We start from the raw sequence: 15,819 nt of genomic DNA on the forward strand, positions 1-15,819 counted from the left end.
GCACAGACAAAGGGATTGATGCTCGAAACAAACTGCTGTAACTGGCTTGTCATTTTTAAGTGACAACAAGGGGCTACCATGGGCCACTCCAACGCCTAACTTCAGAGATACACAGGGGCTCTAATGAGACCATTGCTCCCACTTTTAAACCACTGTACCACCCTCCATCCGTCCATCGGGTTAGCGCAGAAAAACGGACCGAATTCATGCAAAGACACACAGCAGAGACTATTTCTAAATAAAAAGTATAAAATAAACGCAATATATTATATAGTGCCCTTTGGCATATTGGGATACCTCATGTTCCTTTTTTGACTGTAGACAGAAAGAAGGGTCCAAATGCAGGCTTGGGCGTTTCCGTCATGACACAAGAACGCCCTTTAGGCGTTCCTGGTAGCGTTTCATCGACCAATCACGAGGTGTTTCGAAAGGCATACTGGGTTTTGCAAGGCATACTGCGAAGCACAGTCGCAAGGTATACTATGCTTTCCTTCCTTAATGGCAATTTTACCTCTGGCATTAGATTTAGCAATCATGGAGCCCGCACTTGGCTAACGTTAGTTCTTTGCTACCCGACCCGTACTTACTAAGATCTTATTTTGATACTTCTGTTTGAGAAAATCTAACTAGCGAATGTTCCGGATGTTGACAGCTGTGCGAAGAAGGAGGGGTTCGGTGTTGACGGTGAAAGTTAGGCCGGTTTATAGCAGAGTTTCCGTTGTCCGGTTATTATTACCGGTCATTGACCGGAAAAAAATGAGGAGAACCGAAAATTCTAAATGTCCCCGGTCAGAATGACCAATGGAAAAAAATGGAAAATGCACAATTTGAATTGTGTTTAAATGTGCTACAGTGGTCATTTGTTTAGCCAATTCATGTTAAACAATGAGGGTTTTGATTGACCCGACCACCAATCACCGATCATGTTGATCAGTTTAGGATCAGACAACCAAAATAACTTAAAAATGAGACAGCAATAAAGATTTAATTCCAAAGAACAACTTCCGAAACCAGGTATTTGTTGGGAGTGGCTTGCAATTGTTGCCACAACAAAAGGAAACAGGACAAATGTATTGATAACCATTTTTTGTTTTTGCTCAGTATAACGAGTGCAAAGCCAAATCTGAATGCCATGCAAAGCCAAAGCAAAAAGCTATTTTGGACGTCTTTGTCAGTGTTGCACCATACGAAAGGGGTCCAAAAAAAATCCATGCAGATGCCCCCGCTAAGAAATCACCCCAATCTTTGTACAATGATTAATATTCTAGTCATATCGCAGAAAGACAAAATAGCGCAATGCGATTACTTTCCGACATAGTGCACGGTGCAGCCCTAGTGCATGTAATGGCCAAAGAGATGCAGCTGAGGTGCCGAGGCTGTGGCAGCGGTGCAAGAGGATGAGGCTGGGGCAGTTATTGAAGGACCGGTGCTGCCGAGAAAAAAACAGCAAGCGGTGGTGCCTTTGCTCAATTTCACTTCTGGTGCCAAGAAGGTGAATCTTTCTAGCGCAACTAATATCAGCGCGGGCAGTTTACGTTGGATGCCGTCGCAGAAGCCAAACTCATCTTGGACCCGCTTCCACCACGCTGGACATAGCTTCAACGCTAGCTCCAGCGTTGAAGCTTCCGCATCTATCTTTTTATTTGGCTCAGCAGTTCGAAAAAAAATAATTCAGATATGAAGTAGCTTTTTTCTCTTTTTAGGGGCCACGTCAAATTATCTAACCTGCATCCCTACCTGCATCCCATAGTATAATAGGTTAGAGCTTTATCTCTTGAAACGCTGCATACCCACAGTCCAGAGTCATTTAAACAGGGACTCTGTTAACATTGCCACTCTCATCAGGTCAGGATAAGGCTGCTTTATTATTATTTATTGAATTTTTTGGTCTTTTTGATGTGTGTGTAAATAAAGAAAATTGGCCGGCACAATTATAGGGAAAACCCTGCCTTTACAAGCACATTCAATCTTTGGTTCTATTAATGCCTTAAAAAAGCCTTCGGTGCAGGGATGGCCTAATGGGAATCAACACTGTATCACGATGACATCCTCCTGTACTGCTGGGCAGTGGAGGAAAACCTGGCTAGGGTTCAATGAGACTGCACCGGCGAAGGGACTGAGGACAGGATGGAAAGAGCGACGGCCAAATGGTGGGATTGATGCGTCATGCCATCTAGCCCATCAGACAACGCAACTGGCCTATATATAGTGTTTTATGAGGAGGCAAGCTGTGGGAGGGGAAGCCCCAAGATCAGTGTTCACAAAGGGATCGGGGGTGTGGAATAGCTTAAAAGAACAACGGTATATACATCTTGTGGCACACAGATGTTACAGAAGGGACCAGCAAAGTCATGTCCACTCTCATCTCTGATTCATGAACTGTATTTCAGATGCAAGTGTTGTGATTGCCCCTTTAGAAGGGCAGGACATCATTAGAGGTGTTCTTAACGTGTACATATTTAGTGCCATAAGGCGGATGCTGTTGTCTCGGTTCATCTTGTTGACACACAATAACAGGATAAGCATGACTTACTAAGAAGCTAAAAGAACAGCAACAACAACAACAAAAACACATTAGGGGGTTGACTGTGTTTGGGACTGAGCAAACGACTGGCTCTGAAGGAGATTTTACTCAAAATGACTTGGTCTCTTTGCATCAAAAACAAAACAAAATATTGCAAAATACCAAGAATCCCCTTTTGGCCCTCGCATCGATAGAGACAAGAAACGCCCAGTGGATGACCTCACACATGCCGGGGTGCAGACAGTGTCAGATTGCGTTCTACGAGGACTCGTTGGTATGCACCAATACGACTGGTCCTCTAACGCAGGGAACTGTCTGTTGAGTAAGAGATAATATGATGGTCTTCATAATCATCCAATAGTGTGTGAAAAAAGACTTGTGCGTGTGCTTTAGTGGCCCACAATGTCCAATAAGAAAAGGAGAAACAGAATTTCTATCTGTAACCAAAGTGAATAAAAAAAGATCTAAACCCATGGAATAGAGAGTAGGTTTACCTCATGAATCCGACTGCTTTCTCAGAACACACAAGCGTTTGGAAACTCCACTGACGAGACAGAAGAAAAAGAGAGGAAGCCTGCAGTCTAGAACCATCTGCCAGGTAAATTTGCTGGCAAAGTTCTTCTAAAATTAAGAATGAAAATAAAAAAGCGGAACTGAAATACAGAGAACAATGTCAAGTAATCAAGAGAAAAAGAGGAGAAGGAAGTGTACCATTAGGAAGCATGTGACGTGAGTCATTCACAAAAGTAGTGCATGACTTGCCTGAAGGATGCATTAACAAATACACCAGCAAACACACACACACACACACACTCGAAAAACAGCCAATTTCAAACTCCCTATTGTGACTCAAGTTGCCAGCAGCTGAATTAAATCTTTTTTTTTTTTTAAATCAGTTTGAAGTGCTTTTTTATGCTAGTTTACAACGAAACAGCCTTGAAGCTAAACATAGACCACTACACAGCCAATTGCCCTTGATGGTCACTGCACAGAATCGCTATTTGCCCTCATCCATATTACATTACTTAACCACACTGAATGCATAAATCTACTTTCGCCAAGCTCTGCCACTAAGATAACCCTGCTTCACGTGACTGACTGCGAACAGTCACACACCCCACTGGCACAGATCAGCCTTCGTAAAGGAACCAGTATCTTCCCTCGCACTAGTGCCATCATTCCAGATAAACGTTGTCACATGGGATACCAGCGTCTGCCAAACGCCCAAAACATAAATGTACATTCCATCAAGCTCTTGAGCACATTGAAAGGGTTTAGATCAATTCAGTTTGCTCCTACCTGGGCATCCTTGCATTTCAGATGAGATTGTTCCCAAGCACACTCCCTCTCTCTCCGTTGCCCCACTATCAACCTCCCCTCGCTCTGTCAAAGTAGCTCCTAAGAATAGCAGCGAACAAAATTCACACAACATGAGACTGTCAGGTGATCGGTGTTAACCCGGTGTGTGGTGTGTGGGGGTGTGTGTGTGTGTGTGTGTGTGTGTGTGTGTGTGTGTGTGTGTGTGTGTGTGTGTGTGTGTGTGTGTGTGTGTGTGTGTGTGTGTGTGTGTGTGTAATGCTGGCCAGCTTCAAGTGCAACATCCAATCATCAGAAATACTCTTGTATCTAGATTTATTTCGGAAGGGAAGTCCTCACAGACTGTAAAGTTGTGCATTGTAATATAATTATTTGATCATGCATGTGATACATTAGTGCAGTGTCACCATACATGTGATCAAGTCCCTGCCTTTTCAAAGGTTAGGTAGGTTCCAACAATGCATCTTCTGGCCCAAAGATCCAAGCCTAACGAATTGATCCAACCAACTTGGGATCCTGTTCCAAGTGCTAAACACAGGGCTCCAGACTTATTTTTTTCACTAGGAGCACTGTGGCCCCCAACTGAACATTTTAGGGGCGCAACCAAATATTTTAGGGGCACACACCGTCAACCAACATGCAAACCAAATATTCACATTTCTACTAATTTTAACTGTATTACTGATAACTATTTTGATAATAGATGCAGAAATTACAATGTGCTGTTTCAAATTCAGTGTCACATTTTATTGTGATTCTCATCTATCCCAAGGGTTTCCAGGTTTGCGCATGCATGCGTTTGACAAGTACGGAAGCGACAGTTTCACGGGAGTGCGCCCGCTTGTCGTGCCGCTTGACAGGACGCTGAGCCTCCTCTCTGCCCGCTCGCCTCTCCATTGAGAATGCATTATCGGGCACGACAAACGCCTCCCGTGTGAAAAGCCCTTTATGGTACCTGAAGCATAGTCCTGCACTGGTTCGGGTGACCCGCACAATTTGGATGAAACGAGTCGGGTCGGGCTCCTGAACAGCGCGGGTCGGGCGCGGGTTTTGCGATAGCGAGCTAGACTTCACCGGTGCTGGATATGTTAATCAGGAGCGGAGGAGTCAACTAAAACCGTCAACGGTGGATGATGTGCTTTTTTTGCACAACAATCTAAAGCACCAAGCCAAACACCAGATAATGTAATTCCCATCTAATGTTTCTAATTTTCCATCGGGTGCTGGTCGGGTGCCGGTCGGGCTACTGTCGGAACAAGGGTCGGATGCGATTTTAAGTATTCCGGGTACGGGCGGGTGCGGGCCGCGGGGTTTGTAAAATAAGACCCGTGCAGGACTGACTTGCACTGTCTGGCACCCTAGCCGAAGGTCGGAAGAACGAGTCAATAGTTTGCCTGCTCTTTGTAAAAGCACGTAGCAGGTTGTGAAAACGTTCTCCTTCGCACAGACGTTTACGCACGCTCGATAATCTCTAGGACCCTCCCCCTCGACACATTAGCCACCTACAATGGCCATTCCCTATCCTTCTTCGCTCATTGGCCTGATAAAGATTCCGGATTCATTGACGCGCCCCTTCCACGTTTAACATGACCAGATGGAAAATTCGGTCGCACACTCTCAAATTGTGGTCACAGAATGCGACCATTTGGTCGCAGTCTGGAGCCCTATTTAACAGCTAACCATAAACAGGGAAAAACTTTTTTGATCAGAGAAACATCAAAACAAGATTTAACTTAATTGAGGAATTTGGAAGCAACATGCAAATTGAAACATGGTTGAATGGTTTCTCGCTTAGTAAAGTCAAAGCATTAGCAATACCAAATTGATGACACAGAAATTATTGAAACTTACTTTGACACAGGCAGTGTACAGCGTCTACCAACAAGCAATCAGTGGTTCCTGTATTGCTCTAGTCTAGGCCAACTGGTGGCAGTGTCTTTTTTTTTACCCTTTCTAATTAGTGTCTCACATTTTGCTGTGTGAAATCACAAGTAGGAGTGGTTGTTAAACGAAGATGCTAATAGCAGTTTCCATTCATTTTTTTCCCCTCTGATTAGATTGCGATACAGAACAGGTTATTCATTGAGATGTGAGTATCTACATACGAAAAAACATGTATGAATAAAAATTGACAAATACATAATAACAACACACTTATGGCTAAAACTAAATTTAAGCATGACATGTGACATGCCCACTGAGTAGAAGAACTAGACCCATAGGGAAGAATACTGAGTCAAGCTGCATGTGATATTTAAAACAGCCCTAAGCTTTTGCATTCCCTACCAACCAGTCTGCCCTACTATCAAACATGTTACTGAGGATCAGCATTGGCATTAGTTTTGCGCCTGCTTAAAAAATAGATGAATAAAATGATAAATAGATCTCGGGCTGCTAACAGTCCCATGTCATTACTCCTAGATGCAACCATGCCTCCGACAGGGGCGGGGCTTTTTTTACTTCCAAAAAGCGCACACGCACGCGCACACGCACACGCACACGCACACGCACACGCACACACACGTTTCATAGTAGATGCCGTTTTTTGGGCACCAGCCGTCGACGTAAGAGCAATACTGTAATACCTGCCACCTTCTAAAGTGAATTTGTGATTGATATACGTTCACTAATCAGCATATTAAGAGTTTACCATAGCTCTGGGTTTTTTTTACACAATCAAAATTACTTAATGAAATTAAATCAGTCCATATTTCATTTGTATCAAATGTGTGCGTCATTTAAAGCTTTGGTTCGGAAGTTTTCACTGTAGAGAAGAAAAAAAAGTCAGCATGTAAAGTAAGGGCTGTAAACCCAGGTTCAGAATCTTTCATCCATCTCGCTGGTGGGCTGATCATTCAAACCTATGTCCAATCGTGGAATACCCAGACAATAGAACAACAATAGGTATCAACAGATACTCCCTTCAAAAACAAAAGTTGTTGGTGACTAACAAATTCCCGAATCACAAGCGGTTTACGTATGTGGTACATTGTCACAGACACACACACACAGGTAATGAGTGAGGAGGACTTCTGCATTCCAGCCCTCACATGACTGACAGGGGAGGAGACGATAGCGGCCGGAGGCTAACTCCACCGTCTCCGGTAGCATCGCTGGCCCAACAGTGAGCACTGAGCAGTGTGGAAAGCAATACGAATGCAGCCACGGGAGAGGGGCATCTCCTTGATTTGGGACATAGAATCATTCTGAATCAAGGCAGATTCATCCAAAACAATTGTATTGCATAGACAGAGCTGGACTAAGATGAGTTTGAGCAGTAGTAGTAGAAGTAGTACAAGCAGGGGTGATGGACGTAATACATGGGTAAATGAGACAATATGCAGGGTATACGTGGGTAAATGAGAGGAGATGGAGGTATACGTTGGTAAATGAGAGGAGAAGGAGGGTATACATTGGTAAATGAGAGGAGATGGAGGGTATACATTGGTAAATGAGAGGAGATGGGCCGGAGACGGAAGTCATCTTTAAAGCGAGGTCAGCCTTCAAGCTACTAGAGTCTTCTGGGTTTTGCCGTTCCTCGTCTATTCTACCAGCCCCAGGCTAAACACATATTGAGCTACATAAACACCAAGGAGGTTCAAGATCAAATATCAATATAGTTGTGAATATTATTCGCAACTATTGATAGGTCACATTACCAAGATACAAACAATGAAAATAGTTGTGTGTAATGAAATGTGCATTATGTTCAATAAACTTAAGTGAGGCTTCTGTTTACTTGGTTTTGTGAAGTAGGGAGAAGATGCAGTTTTGTTTGAATGCGGTTCTGTGAGACATGTTTGAGACATTTCAAGTGCAGGAAAACATTGTTGCGATATTTCATGACAAACTTGCAAGGAAGCAATTGCTCTCTACCCCCCCGTCCCCCGTCCCCCGTCCCCGTCAACAATTCAGCGCAGGGGGCTGGTAGGGGGAATTCGGGGAATTCGGGGAGGGGGGGGGGCATCAGTACCTCTTGTATACAGGGCCCAGGATTTGGTGCAACGCCCTTTGCATGCGTACGTGGGATTCAGAACTACGGAATCAGCATCCCATGATACCGTTGTTACAAAGTGTTGCAAAGGCATCTAGGGTGCATGACACAGAATCACATGAATGTGTTGAGGAGAAGATTAGCAGTTTGCTTCAGGCCAAGGGCTCTGAACGCGGTTACTTAACCCGGCTGAGTTCCTTCTGAAAATAAAGCAACTCAAAAGCAGGTTCTCTCCCATACAAATACTCTCCTTCTAACAAATGTACTTATTGTAAGTCACTTTGGGTAAAAGCATCTGCTAAATGAATGTAAATGTTAATGTAATTTGAACATTTATCCATCCTGGGTGATCATGGGTGAGTTCAAGTCAATCGTGTGTATTCAACTGTCTCCAAGCACCTTGAAATCAAACGGCCACCCCTCATAAAACACAACCACCAGAGAGGCGCTCGCAAAAAGCTGCGACAAATTTCTGTATTCAAATATGTACAAACAACTAGACCTATGTACTTTGTAAATGGGCTGTTGTGCAGCAATATGGACCCAAACGATGGCTCTATTGAGAACACTGCTGCTGCCAGAAGGTCTCCATAACAGACCACTAGACACAGCACTCTGCGTGCTGATCACGTCTTTAGTTTCCCGCTTCACGCCGGAGTAATTCTGAAACGTGAATATCTGTTTACATCCAATATCTTTCCAACTACTAAAAAATAAATAAGTTCCACCCAGCCCCTGCTCCCCTCCTGTCAGCTACCACCAACATCTACTCATGTGGGAAACACTGCAATGAGTCAGTTATGCCATAACGTTACAACATGCTCCTAAAGTTATTATTGAAGTTCCCCACTTCATCTGTTTGAGCAGTCTATTAATCAATGGTAAGTTAGCGAGGTAACGTTACGTTACAACAATTTCAATACAATGAAATGACATAACGTCAATAAACTTAACATGAACAAAACTTTAATACGTTTAACCCATCAGTGAACATGAGTTCTGCCGAAGCTCATGTCAGATGGATTTTCACCAGCAAAAAAACATCCATGTGCCCGTGCTATTTTACAAGTCAAACAACGTATTTTGTTTCTTTGATTAATTGATCCACAACGGCATTGCACATTTCAAAATTACAATGTGTACAAAATGAAAGAGCACCTTTATGTGAGCCAAACATACAAACTCAATGTAATGCTACCGTGAAAACTTCTATGTATGTTGTTTTTTTTGTCCCTGCAGTTCTGGGAAGACTGAGTGTGTCCACTTAAAATGCCCTTGATAGGCTATGACGACATTCCGTCTTAACAAGCCCTGTGCCAAAATTCATGTCTGTTTCCAAATATGCAAGCATCACACTCTTATTTTATACATACACAATGCAACAGAAGCCAGTAGGCCTGTCACTTAAACAACTTTTTTCTTGGATGATATATTGTCCAAGTAATTATTACAACAAACTATGACATAATTTTATGACACTGATGTAATGACAATATAGTGGTGACTAACAAATTCCTGAGTCACAAGCGGTTTCCAAATGTGGTACATTGTTGTTGTTGTTCCACACACACACACACACACACACACACACACACACACACACACACACACACACAGTGAGATTGAGGTCAGTCAGATGACACATGAAACTACAAAAGGCATTCCCCTGAATTATGTGCTACTAAGATGTAACGGATATGACCGAAACATTTTGGCATGACATACTCGTTAAAAAAACAAAGAAAATGTAAGGATGTGCTCCCCACACCAACAGGCCTGTATCCAAATGTGCAATGTGGAATTTAAGTTATAATATGCAAAGCTACTTTTATTTGCATGCCCAATGTGTAGCAAAATGCATAACGGAATGAATGGACGAGCCAATGTGTATCATCCAATGTGTATCATCAAAGGATGAATGGAGTAGATCAACCATGAGTCTGAATCTCACAAAGACTAAATACACAATCTGTACATATAATGCTAGCATTATGTAGGCCTACAAACAGTGCACACTGAGGATGAGGTGAAGAAGGTAGTATGTTTAGCATGCAGCGCAGGATAGAAAGGGCTGTACGACGCAGTGAAATGTACAGTATGCTTGCTCGGGTGCCCTGTGCGGCAGCCTGGGAAATAAGAGCTGCTTTTTAGGCTTCCCTCAGAGGGTCAGCCAGCCCGGGTGCCCTTACTGGTATTCTGGAGGCCACGTGAGCATTCAGTAACAGTGTGTGTGTGTGTGTGTGTGTGTGTGTGTGTGTGTGTGTGTGTGTGTGTGTGTGTGTGTGTGTGTGTGTGTGTGTGTGTGTGTGTGTGTGTGTGTGTGTGTGTGTGTGTGTGTGTGTGTGTGTGTGTGTGTGTACGTGTGTGTACGTGTACGTGTACGTGTACGTGTACATGTACGTGCGTGCAGGCCAGGGCACAGTTCAACAACAGGACTAGCAGGGCATCTCATGGATAGCAAACAATACATGACAGGGTCAAAAAAAAATTGTTAACTCTTGAAAAGTTAATCAAAATGATAACATTCATTATTTATTACTCATGATTGTGCCATAAATGTGTAAGCCCTCAGTATCTTCTAGAATCTAATGTTGTACTTTAGCGCTTTACACTGCCTCCTCCGTAAATCCGCTTTATAAACCGGCTCAGACTTCAATTACCATTAGTAAATACACGTATTCAGACTTGTTGACGTGTAGGCGTCTTGCTATAACACCATGCACAAGGAAACAAGGTAAGGAGTTGAATGGACATATTTCATGCACAACTTGAAACGCAGTCCCATCAAATTTCGTCTGTTCTCCGGGCGTAGCAGCAACTGCTATACCCGTCCGCAGAGATTGGCAGCGACTCCCCTTTATAATAGACCAAGCAGTCACACCCGCCGCGCGCATTCAGAGCACGTATTGTGCATGTTGTTGGTTCGCTGATGGCACAGAGCACACCTTTCACCCTCAGGTTGGATGCAAACTTGGCTGTACTTTGCACCACGTTATCCATCTTATGAGCACCAATGCATTAAAACCCACGCATCCTTGCATTGACCACTATTCGGAGGAAGTGGACGAACTCGAACTCACAATTACAATTCCATTGTTAGACACCAGGAAACGTAAGATTAAACTCCAATAACACAAAAAACAATTGACTATTGAAAGCAGGGTGACATAACGCAATGAGTCAATTTCAACTTATTCCATTATGACCATATCATGCTTTTTAACACACTGGCTACTATATATATTTGTATACAAGAGCAATCAAAATACCAACTTAAAGTAAACAAACACGAGTCACGAGGTAATACAGTGGGAGCTCCACTGAGACGGCGTGTGCAGCTTGCTAGCATCCGTTAGCTGTTAGCTTTCGCTCCTACGTTTACCACACTTATTTTTAAGAATGATGAAAGATAAATTGAGTTTTAGAAAGTATTTACACGTTACCACTTTGATCTGCAAAGCGCCAGCCATGTCAAATATGACCATTCTCTCGCTGAACCACCTCGTCCCAGCCACCGTAATGACAATAATGGAAAGTACAGCCACACCATACAAAACCTACCTAAAAGCTGGATCATCTTTGCTGGATCTTGGTGGAGGCGATAATGCATTTCTCTTGTTAAAAAGCTTCTGAAAAAGCGTCGGGGGCATTGTGTACCCAAACAAATCGGTACAAACGGTCCGTCTCAAATACAAAAGCGAATCTTGTTATTTGCAATTGTCTCCATTTGTGTCAGAGTCATATGACACGCATTAGTCACACCACGAACTGCTTGGAAACCCTCTGCATTTTTCTGATTGGTTGTTCGCCCGCTGTCATCCAAACAAAATAAACGATTGGCTGGATTATTTCCCTGCTGAACACCACGTGGTAAATTATCTATGTTATGCTCAGACCAGAGCTCAGACTATAATGGTTGTGCGACGAATTTAAGAATTGTTTCGGTATCGCTAATGTTCACCAACATTGAATCCATAAGCAATGCTTCAAACTTTAAGGCCATAAATACTGTTTGAAATTACTGTTAAGATTTCCGTAGAAGCAAGGTTATAGAAAAATAAGTAGGCCTATGGGACGAGCAAAATATGTCAGAACAAATGAAAGACACACGTCTTTTTTATTTTAAACACCAAGAACTGTGCAACAAAACCTTATTTAAATTCACCATATTATAATCCAACGAAGAAAGCCTGACATCTGGTGGTTAGCTTGCGGCTGCACAAATTATTCCCAATAACAATATTGCACAAATGTGTGCAGACTTTAGAAGAGGACATCTCGGCTTGGGACACCATTGTATGTTTGAAGAAAGAGAGGAACGCTCCTTAGTCTGGTGTAGCGATCTCTCAATCTCTGAAAAAAGGCATCACGGTCTTCAAGGCAGGTGAAGTTTAATATGCGGGGAGGGTCCTGGCCTGGTCTTCTGGGGAAATGAGGTTTGGACTGCTCATCAAATATTTCAGCCTTCACCTTCCCCATGGGCTCCTTAATGGATGTTTGGAATGCAGCCCGGGCATCTTGGGTGGCATCGGTCGGTCTCAGGGTCACATCAAAAACAGGCCTGTGGAAGTGTACCTTCTGCTGGACCTCGACTAAAGGGGCTCCAATTGAGGGCCTGGTCTGTTAAACATGTGAAGTCAAAACAATGCCCCTGAACTATTACAAATATGAATGCGTGAAACGCAGGTAATGGCAATCTCAATTTAACAAAAGCATTGCATAGCGTAGCATTCCTTACCTTTGGTGAAATCTTTTTAAAATTCCAGTCTAGAATGAGGGTAAAAAAATAATACATTAGCATTTGAGGGCCTGATATACACATTGGTTTATCTTTTCCATTCTCGACAGGAATGGACATAACACAGAAAAGTGTACATTAAATAAAACACAAAAACGGTTTTCAAAAGGACTACATCATTTTACACTTTGTTTTGTTTTTAACCCTAACCAAAAATGCATGGTCTACCTGAAACAAAATGGTTGCAGCCTCTCCTAGATTCAACTTTAGTTCCTATGGATTCAATCCAAAGACAAACACAAAAAAAACAAATGTAAGCTCACTTTAAGTAGTTACCCACTACACAGTGCATCCCATTTAAAGCGTTAAGATTCATATTCACTACTCATTTCAGTCTCAATCACTTTTGTTTGACATCCAATTCAGATTTTCCCCATCCAAGGTTAGTGTCATGGCTAAAGGGTTTTTCACGTCCAGCCACAAAGGTACTTGGTTTAGTCATAACAGTCTACCTGTACGTATCCAAGAGCACATTCAGCCATTTTGGATGAGCGCGTCACACTCAATGAATAAATAAATATTACTGACACATTTCCCAAAAAGAATCACACCTATCCACCAATCCCATCAAAAATTACCGCGCCCCCCCCCCCCCCCCCCACCACCAGCAGCAGCACAATCACCACAAACACCCACCTGTGATGAAGGAGAGGTCGATAGGCTGTTCCATGTGAATATTATTAGCATTGCTGACATCAAGCAGGGTCGAGTTCTTCACTTTAGGATGCAGCAGCTCCTCCTCAATGGAGAAGTCCAGTGGCCTTACTACAAGCCAAACCAGTAGCAAACATCAAGAGGAAGTACAAAAAGAATAACATTACTCAGACAAATCTTCAATATTTTCGTGAAGATGGAGTTTGTTTTTGCTTGACACGTACATGCCAACACACTCAGAGACCCTTTGTCGCACTCATGGCGAAATACTTCAGGGGTTGGCAGGCTGCTGGTACAGGTAGTGGAGGATAACGGACCGAAGATACCATCAGAGACGTCGTGGCTGGCGGACGTGTCATACTCTAGATCAAACGATGCAGACCATGCTTCCAGAGCTGCCCCCAGGACAATCGGATCATCTTCAGGGGACTCAAATGTTGGCATTGGTGACGATGCACGTCCGTTAATGTTCGAAATGGTGGTACTTGGATGGCTGAGGTTTTTAAAATTGAGTTGGCCGCAGCACACGGCCCTCGAACGGAGCGCATCGAACTGAACGGGCTCCACATTGTTCTATTCATTTAAACACAAGGGAAACATTATAATAAAGGTCAGTGGTTGTTTACTTGGGAAATGTTTGCAATGACAATTCAAAATAGGATAAGTACGACGGAGTAGGCTATTAGGGCCACACATGAAGACAAAAATATTTTTTGCCGTGACGAGATTAAAATCGACACATCGACTAGTAACACGATTAATTCGTAGGCTATTCAAATTAGATAAAGGTAATGGCAAATTATATGATTAAATACAGCTGGATTTATTCAATAGGCAGCTCACCAAGCTTCCTTGGGCAGTTGGAACTTCTATTTCTTCAAGCTCAGTCTCCTCAAGCAGTGGTTGATAAATGTTGATTTTCTCAGTTATTGGTCTCCTATACTCTTTAAAGTGAACAAAATAATCAGGATTTTTTTTTTTTAAGGAATAGGCCTACTATTAACGTAGTCTCGCATAGCCAGAACTGCCGGAGATATCTCGAGATTCAGGATGGCTTTCACGAGGCTAGCTTACCAAAACAAATATTGACCTTGCGATGTTGTCTGTTTATGTTCATGACTTACTGTTTTTTTTTTTGATCAGTTTGGTGTTGATCGGCGTATCTTTGATATTAAGTGGTCTGCCAAGCTGTTTAGGTTTGCGGGGCATTACTAATTATGGCCTCGGATGTCGTTGCAGTTACTTAAGTTACAAGCATGGAGTTCGATGGGACTCTAACGAGATTTTCAGTATCTAGACTACGCGGACGATATCTCCAGGCCGAAGAAAATAAAGACTGGTGCTGGTCTGTTTTGGAACTCAAAACTCATATTTTGACACTCTATAGGCCTAACGCCGTTAGGATAAATGTCATCTCGACCAGCGGCCACATTAGCTAAACAAAATCGTGGTTATCTATGGTAGGAGTTCTCTCTCTCCGCCCGTCGCTTGGCAACCTCAATCTAGATCCAAAGGGGTGGTCCTTGACGTTCCATCTATCTAGTCCAGCTGATTGGATTCTAAATAGTGGCGAAGTCACGCCCCTTCCGGTAGAGCCCATGGGACCTATGAGATCGAAAAAAAGGAATGGTTAATGGGGAGAAAGTCTTCTGATCCCTGTCTTTATATGCCCCGGAGAACACGTATGTAGTTTGTGGATTTAAATGATAATTTTTCATGCAAAGGGTTTGACCGTGTATTGTGTAATTGTTCAATTAAAGGCTGTAGGAAACGCAATGAGAAAGACTACAGTGACGTCACGCTCCCTGCGACTGGCGCGGACAAGACCGACAATCTCCCCATGGGCATAATTGAAACTCTCCACATGCCCCGACTTATTATGGTTTTCACCTCTTTCAATGAAATCCTCCCCTTAGAAATAAGGGTTTAGGGTTAGTGGAGCAGAGAGATCGCCGTGTCTGTACCGGAGTTCCAAGTGCGGATGGTGACTATAGGCTATATCATTCGCGTCGAGAGCAGCGAAGAGCTTTAGTTCACAAAGCGCCCTCACACAAAACCTATCATTATCAAACTTCTTCGCGAAATGTTTTCGTTTTCTTTGCATGAAAAATCATAATTTAAATCCACAAACAACATGTGTGATCCAGGGCATATAAAGACTGAAGCCGTTTCTCAATTCGCGTACTTGTGCGTGCTCGTGGACTCGTGAAACGTCATCAGTCGTTGCCCGAGCACTGTTCCAATTTGAAGCACGCATCGAGCGAGTACTGTCGTAAAACCCGGAAGTGTTCTTGATGCGTGCTCGATCCATGGACATAATAAAGGATGGACCACGGACTGGAAAATGGCCGCCCATTCATTCCTATGCAAACTGCTCAGTGCATGGACATAATAAAGGGCTCGATCTCGCCGTTTCACCAAGCATGCATCGGAGGTGGCTCGTGTGTGCTTGCAATCGCTATAAATCCCAGGATGCATTTCGCACTCGCAGCAGTACGATGGCGGACAATATGGAGAAGACGCACAACTGTA

The 15,819-nt window shown here is 43.2% G+C and overlaps 2 protein-coding genes across 7 annotated transcripts in view; both read right to left on the reverse strand.

Moving 5' to 3' along the window:
• Positions 1–11,607, reverse strand: part of fnip1 (folliculin interacting protein 1) — a 37,742-nt gene extending 26,135 nt beyond the window's left edge. For 2 of the 5 annotated variants that reach the window (XM_060056823.1, XM_060056821.1), the window contains exon 1: positions 11,279–11,389. In XM_060056823.1, coding sequence (XP_059912806.1) covers positions 11,279–11,385 — 107 coding nt within the window. In that variant the 5' untranslated portion in view covers positions 11,386–11,389. The other 3 variants (XM_060056822.1, XM_060056825.1, XM_060056824.1) reach the window with 3 other exon arrangements.
• A 316-nt stretch (positions 11,608–11,923) lies between these two features.
• On the reverse strand, positions 11,924–14,907 carry LOC132461608 (uncharacterized). Of its 2 annotated transcripts, XM_060056829.1 has the most exons (7): positions 14,412–14,906; positions 14,131–14,231; positions 13,512–13,860; positions 13,270–13,398; positions 12,802–12,846; positions 12,574–12,602; positions 11,924–12,455 (listed from the first exon to the last, which is right to left on the reverse strand). In XM_060056829.1, exons 1-7 carry the CDS (start codon positions 14,494–14,496, stop codon positions 12,099–12,101), a joined length of 1,095 nt encoding a protein of 364 aa, XP_059912812.1. In that variant the 5' UTR covers positions 14,497–14,906; the 3' UTR covers positions 11,924–12,098. The 2 variants fall into 2 exon arrangements, with proteins under 2 accessions (XP_059912812.1, XP_059912813.1); XM_060056830.1 differs by lacking the exon at positions 12,802–12,846 and having other exon boundaries at positions 14,412–14,907.
• Between the last annotated feature and the right edge of the window lie 912 nt (positions 14,908–15,819).

This window comes from Gadus macrocephalus, chromosome 7 (assembly GCF_031168955.1).
Source record: "Gadus macrocephalus chromosome 7, ASM3116895v1".
NCBI classification, from domain to species: Eukaryota; Metazoa; Chordata; class Actinopteri; order Gadiformes; family Gadidae; genus Gadus; species Gadus macrocephalus.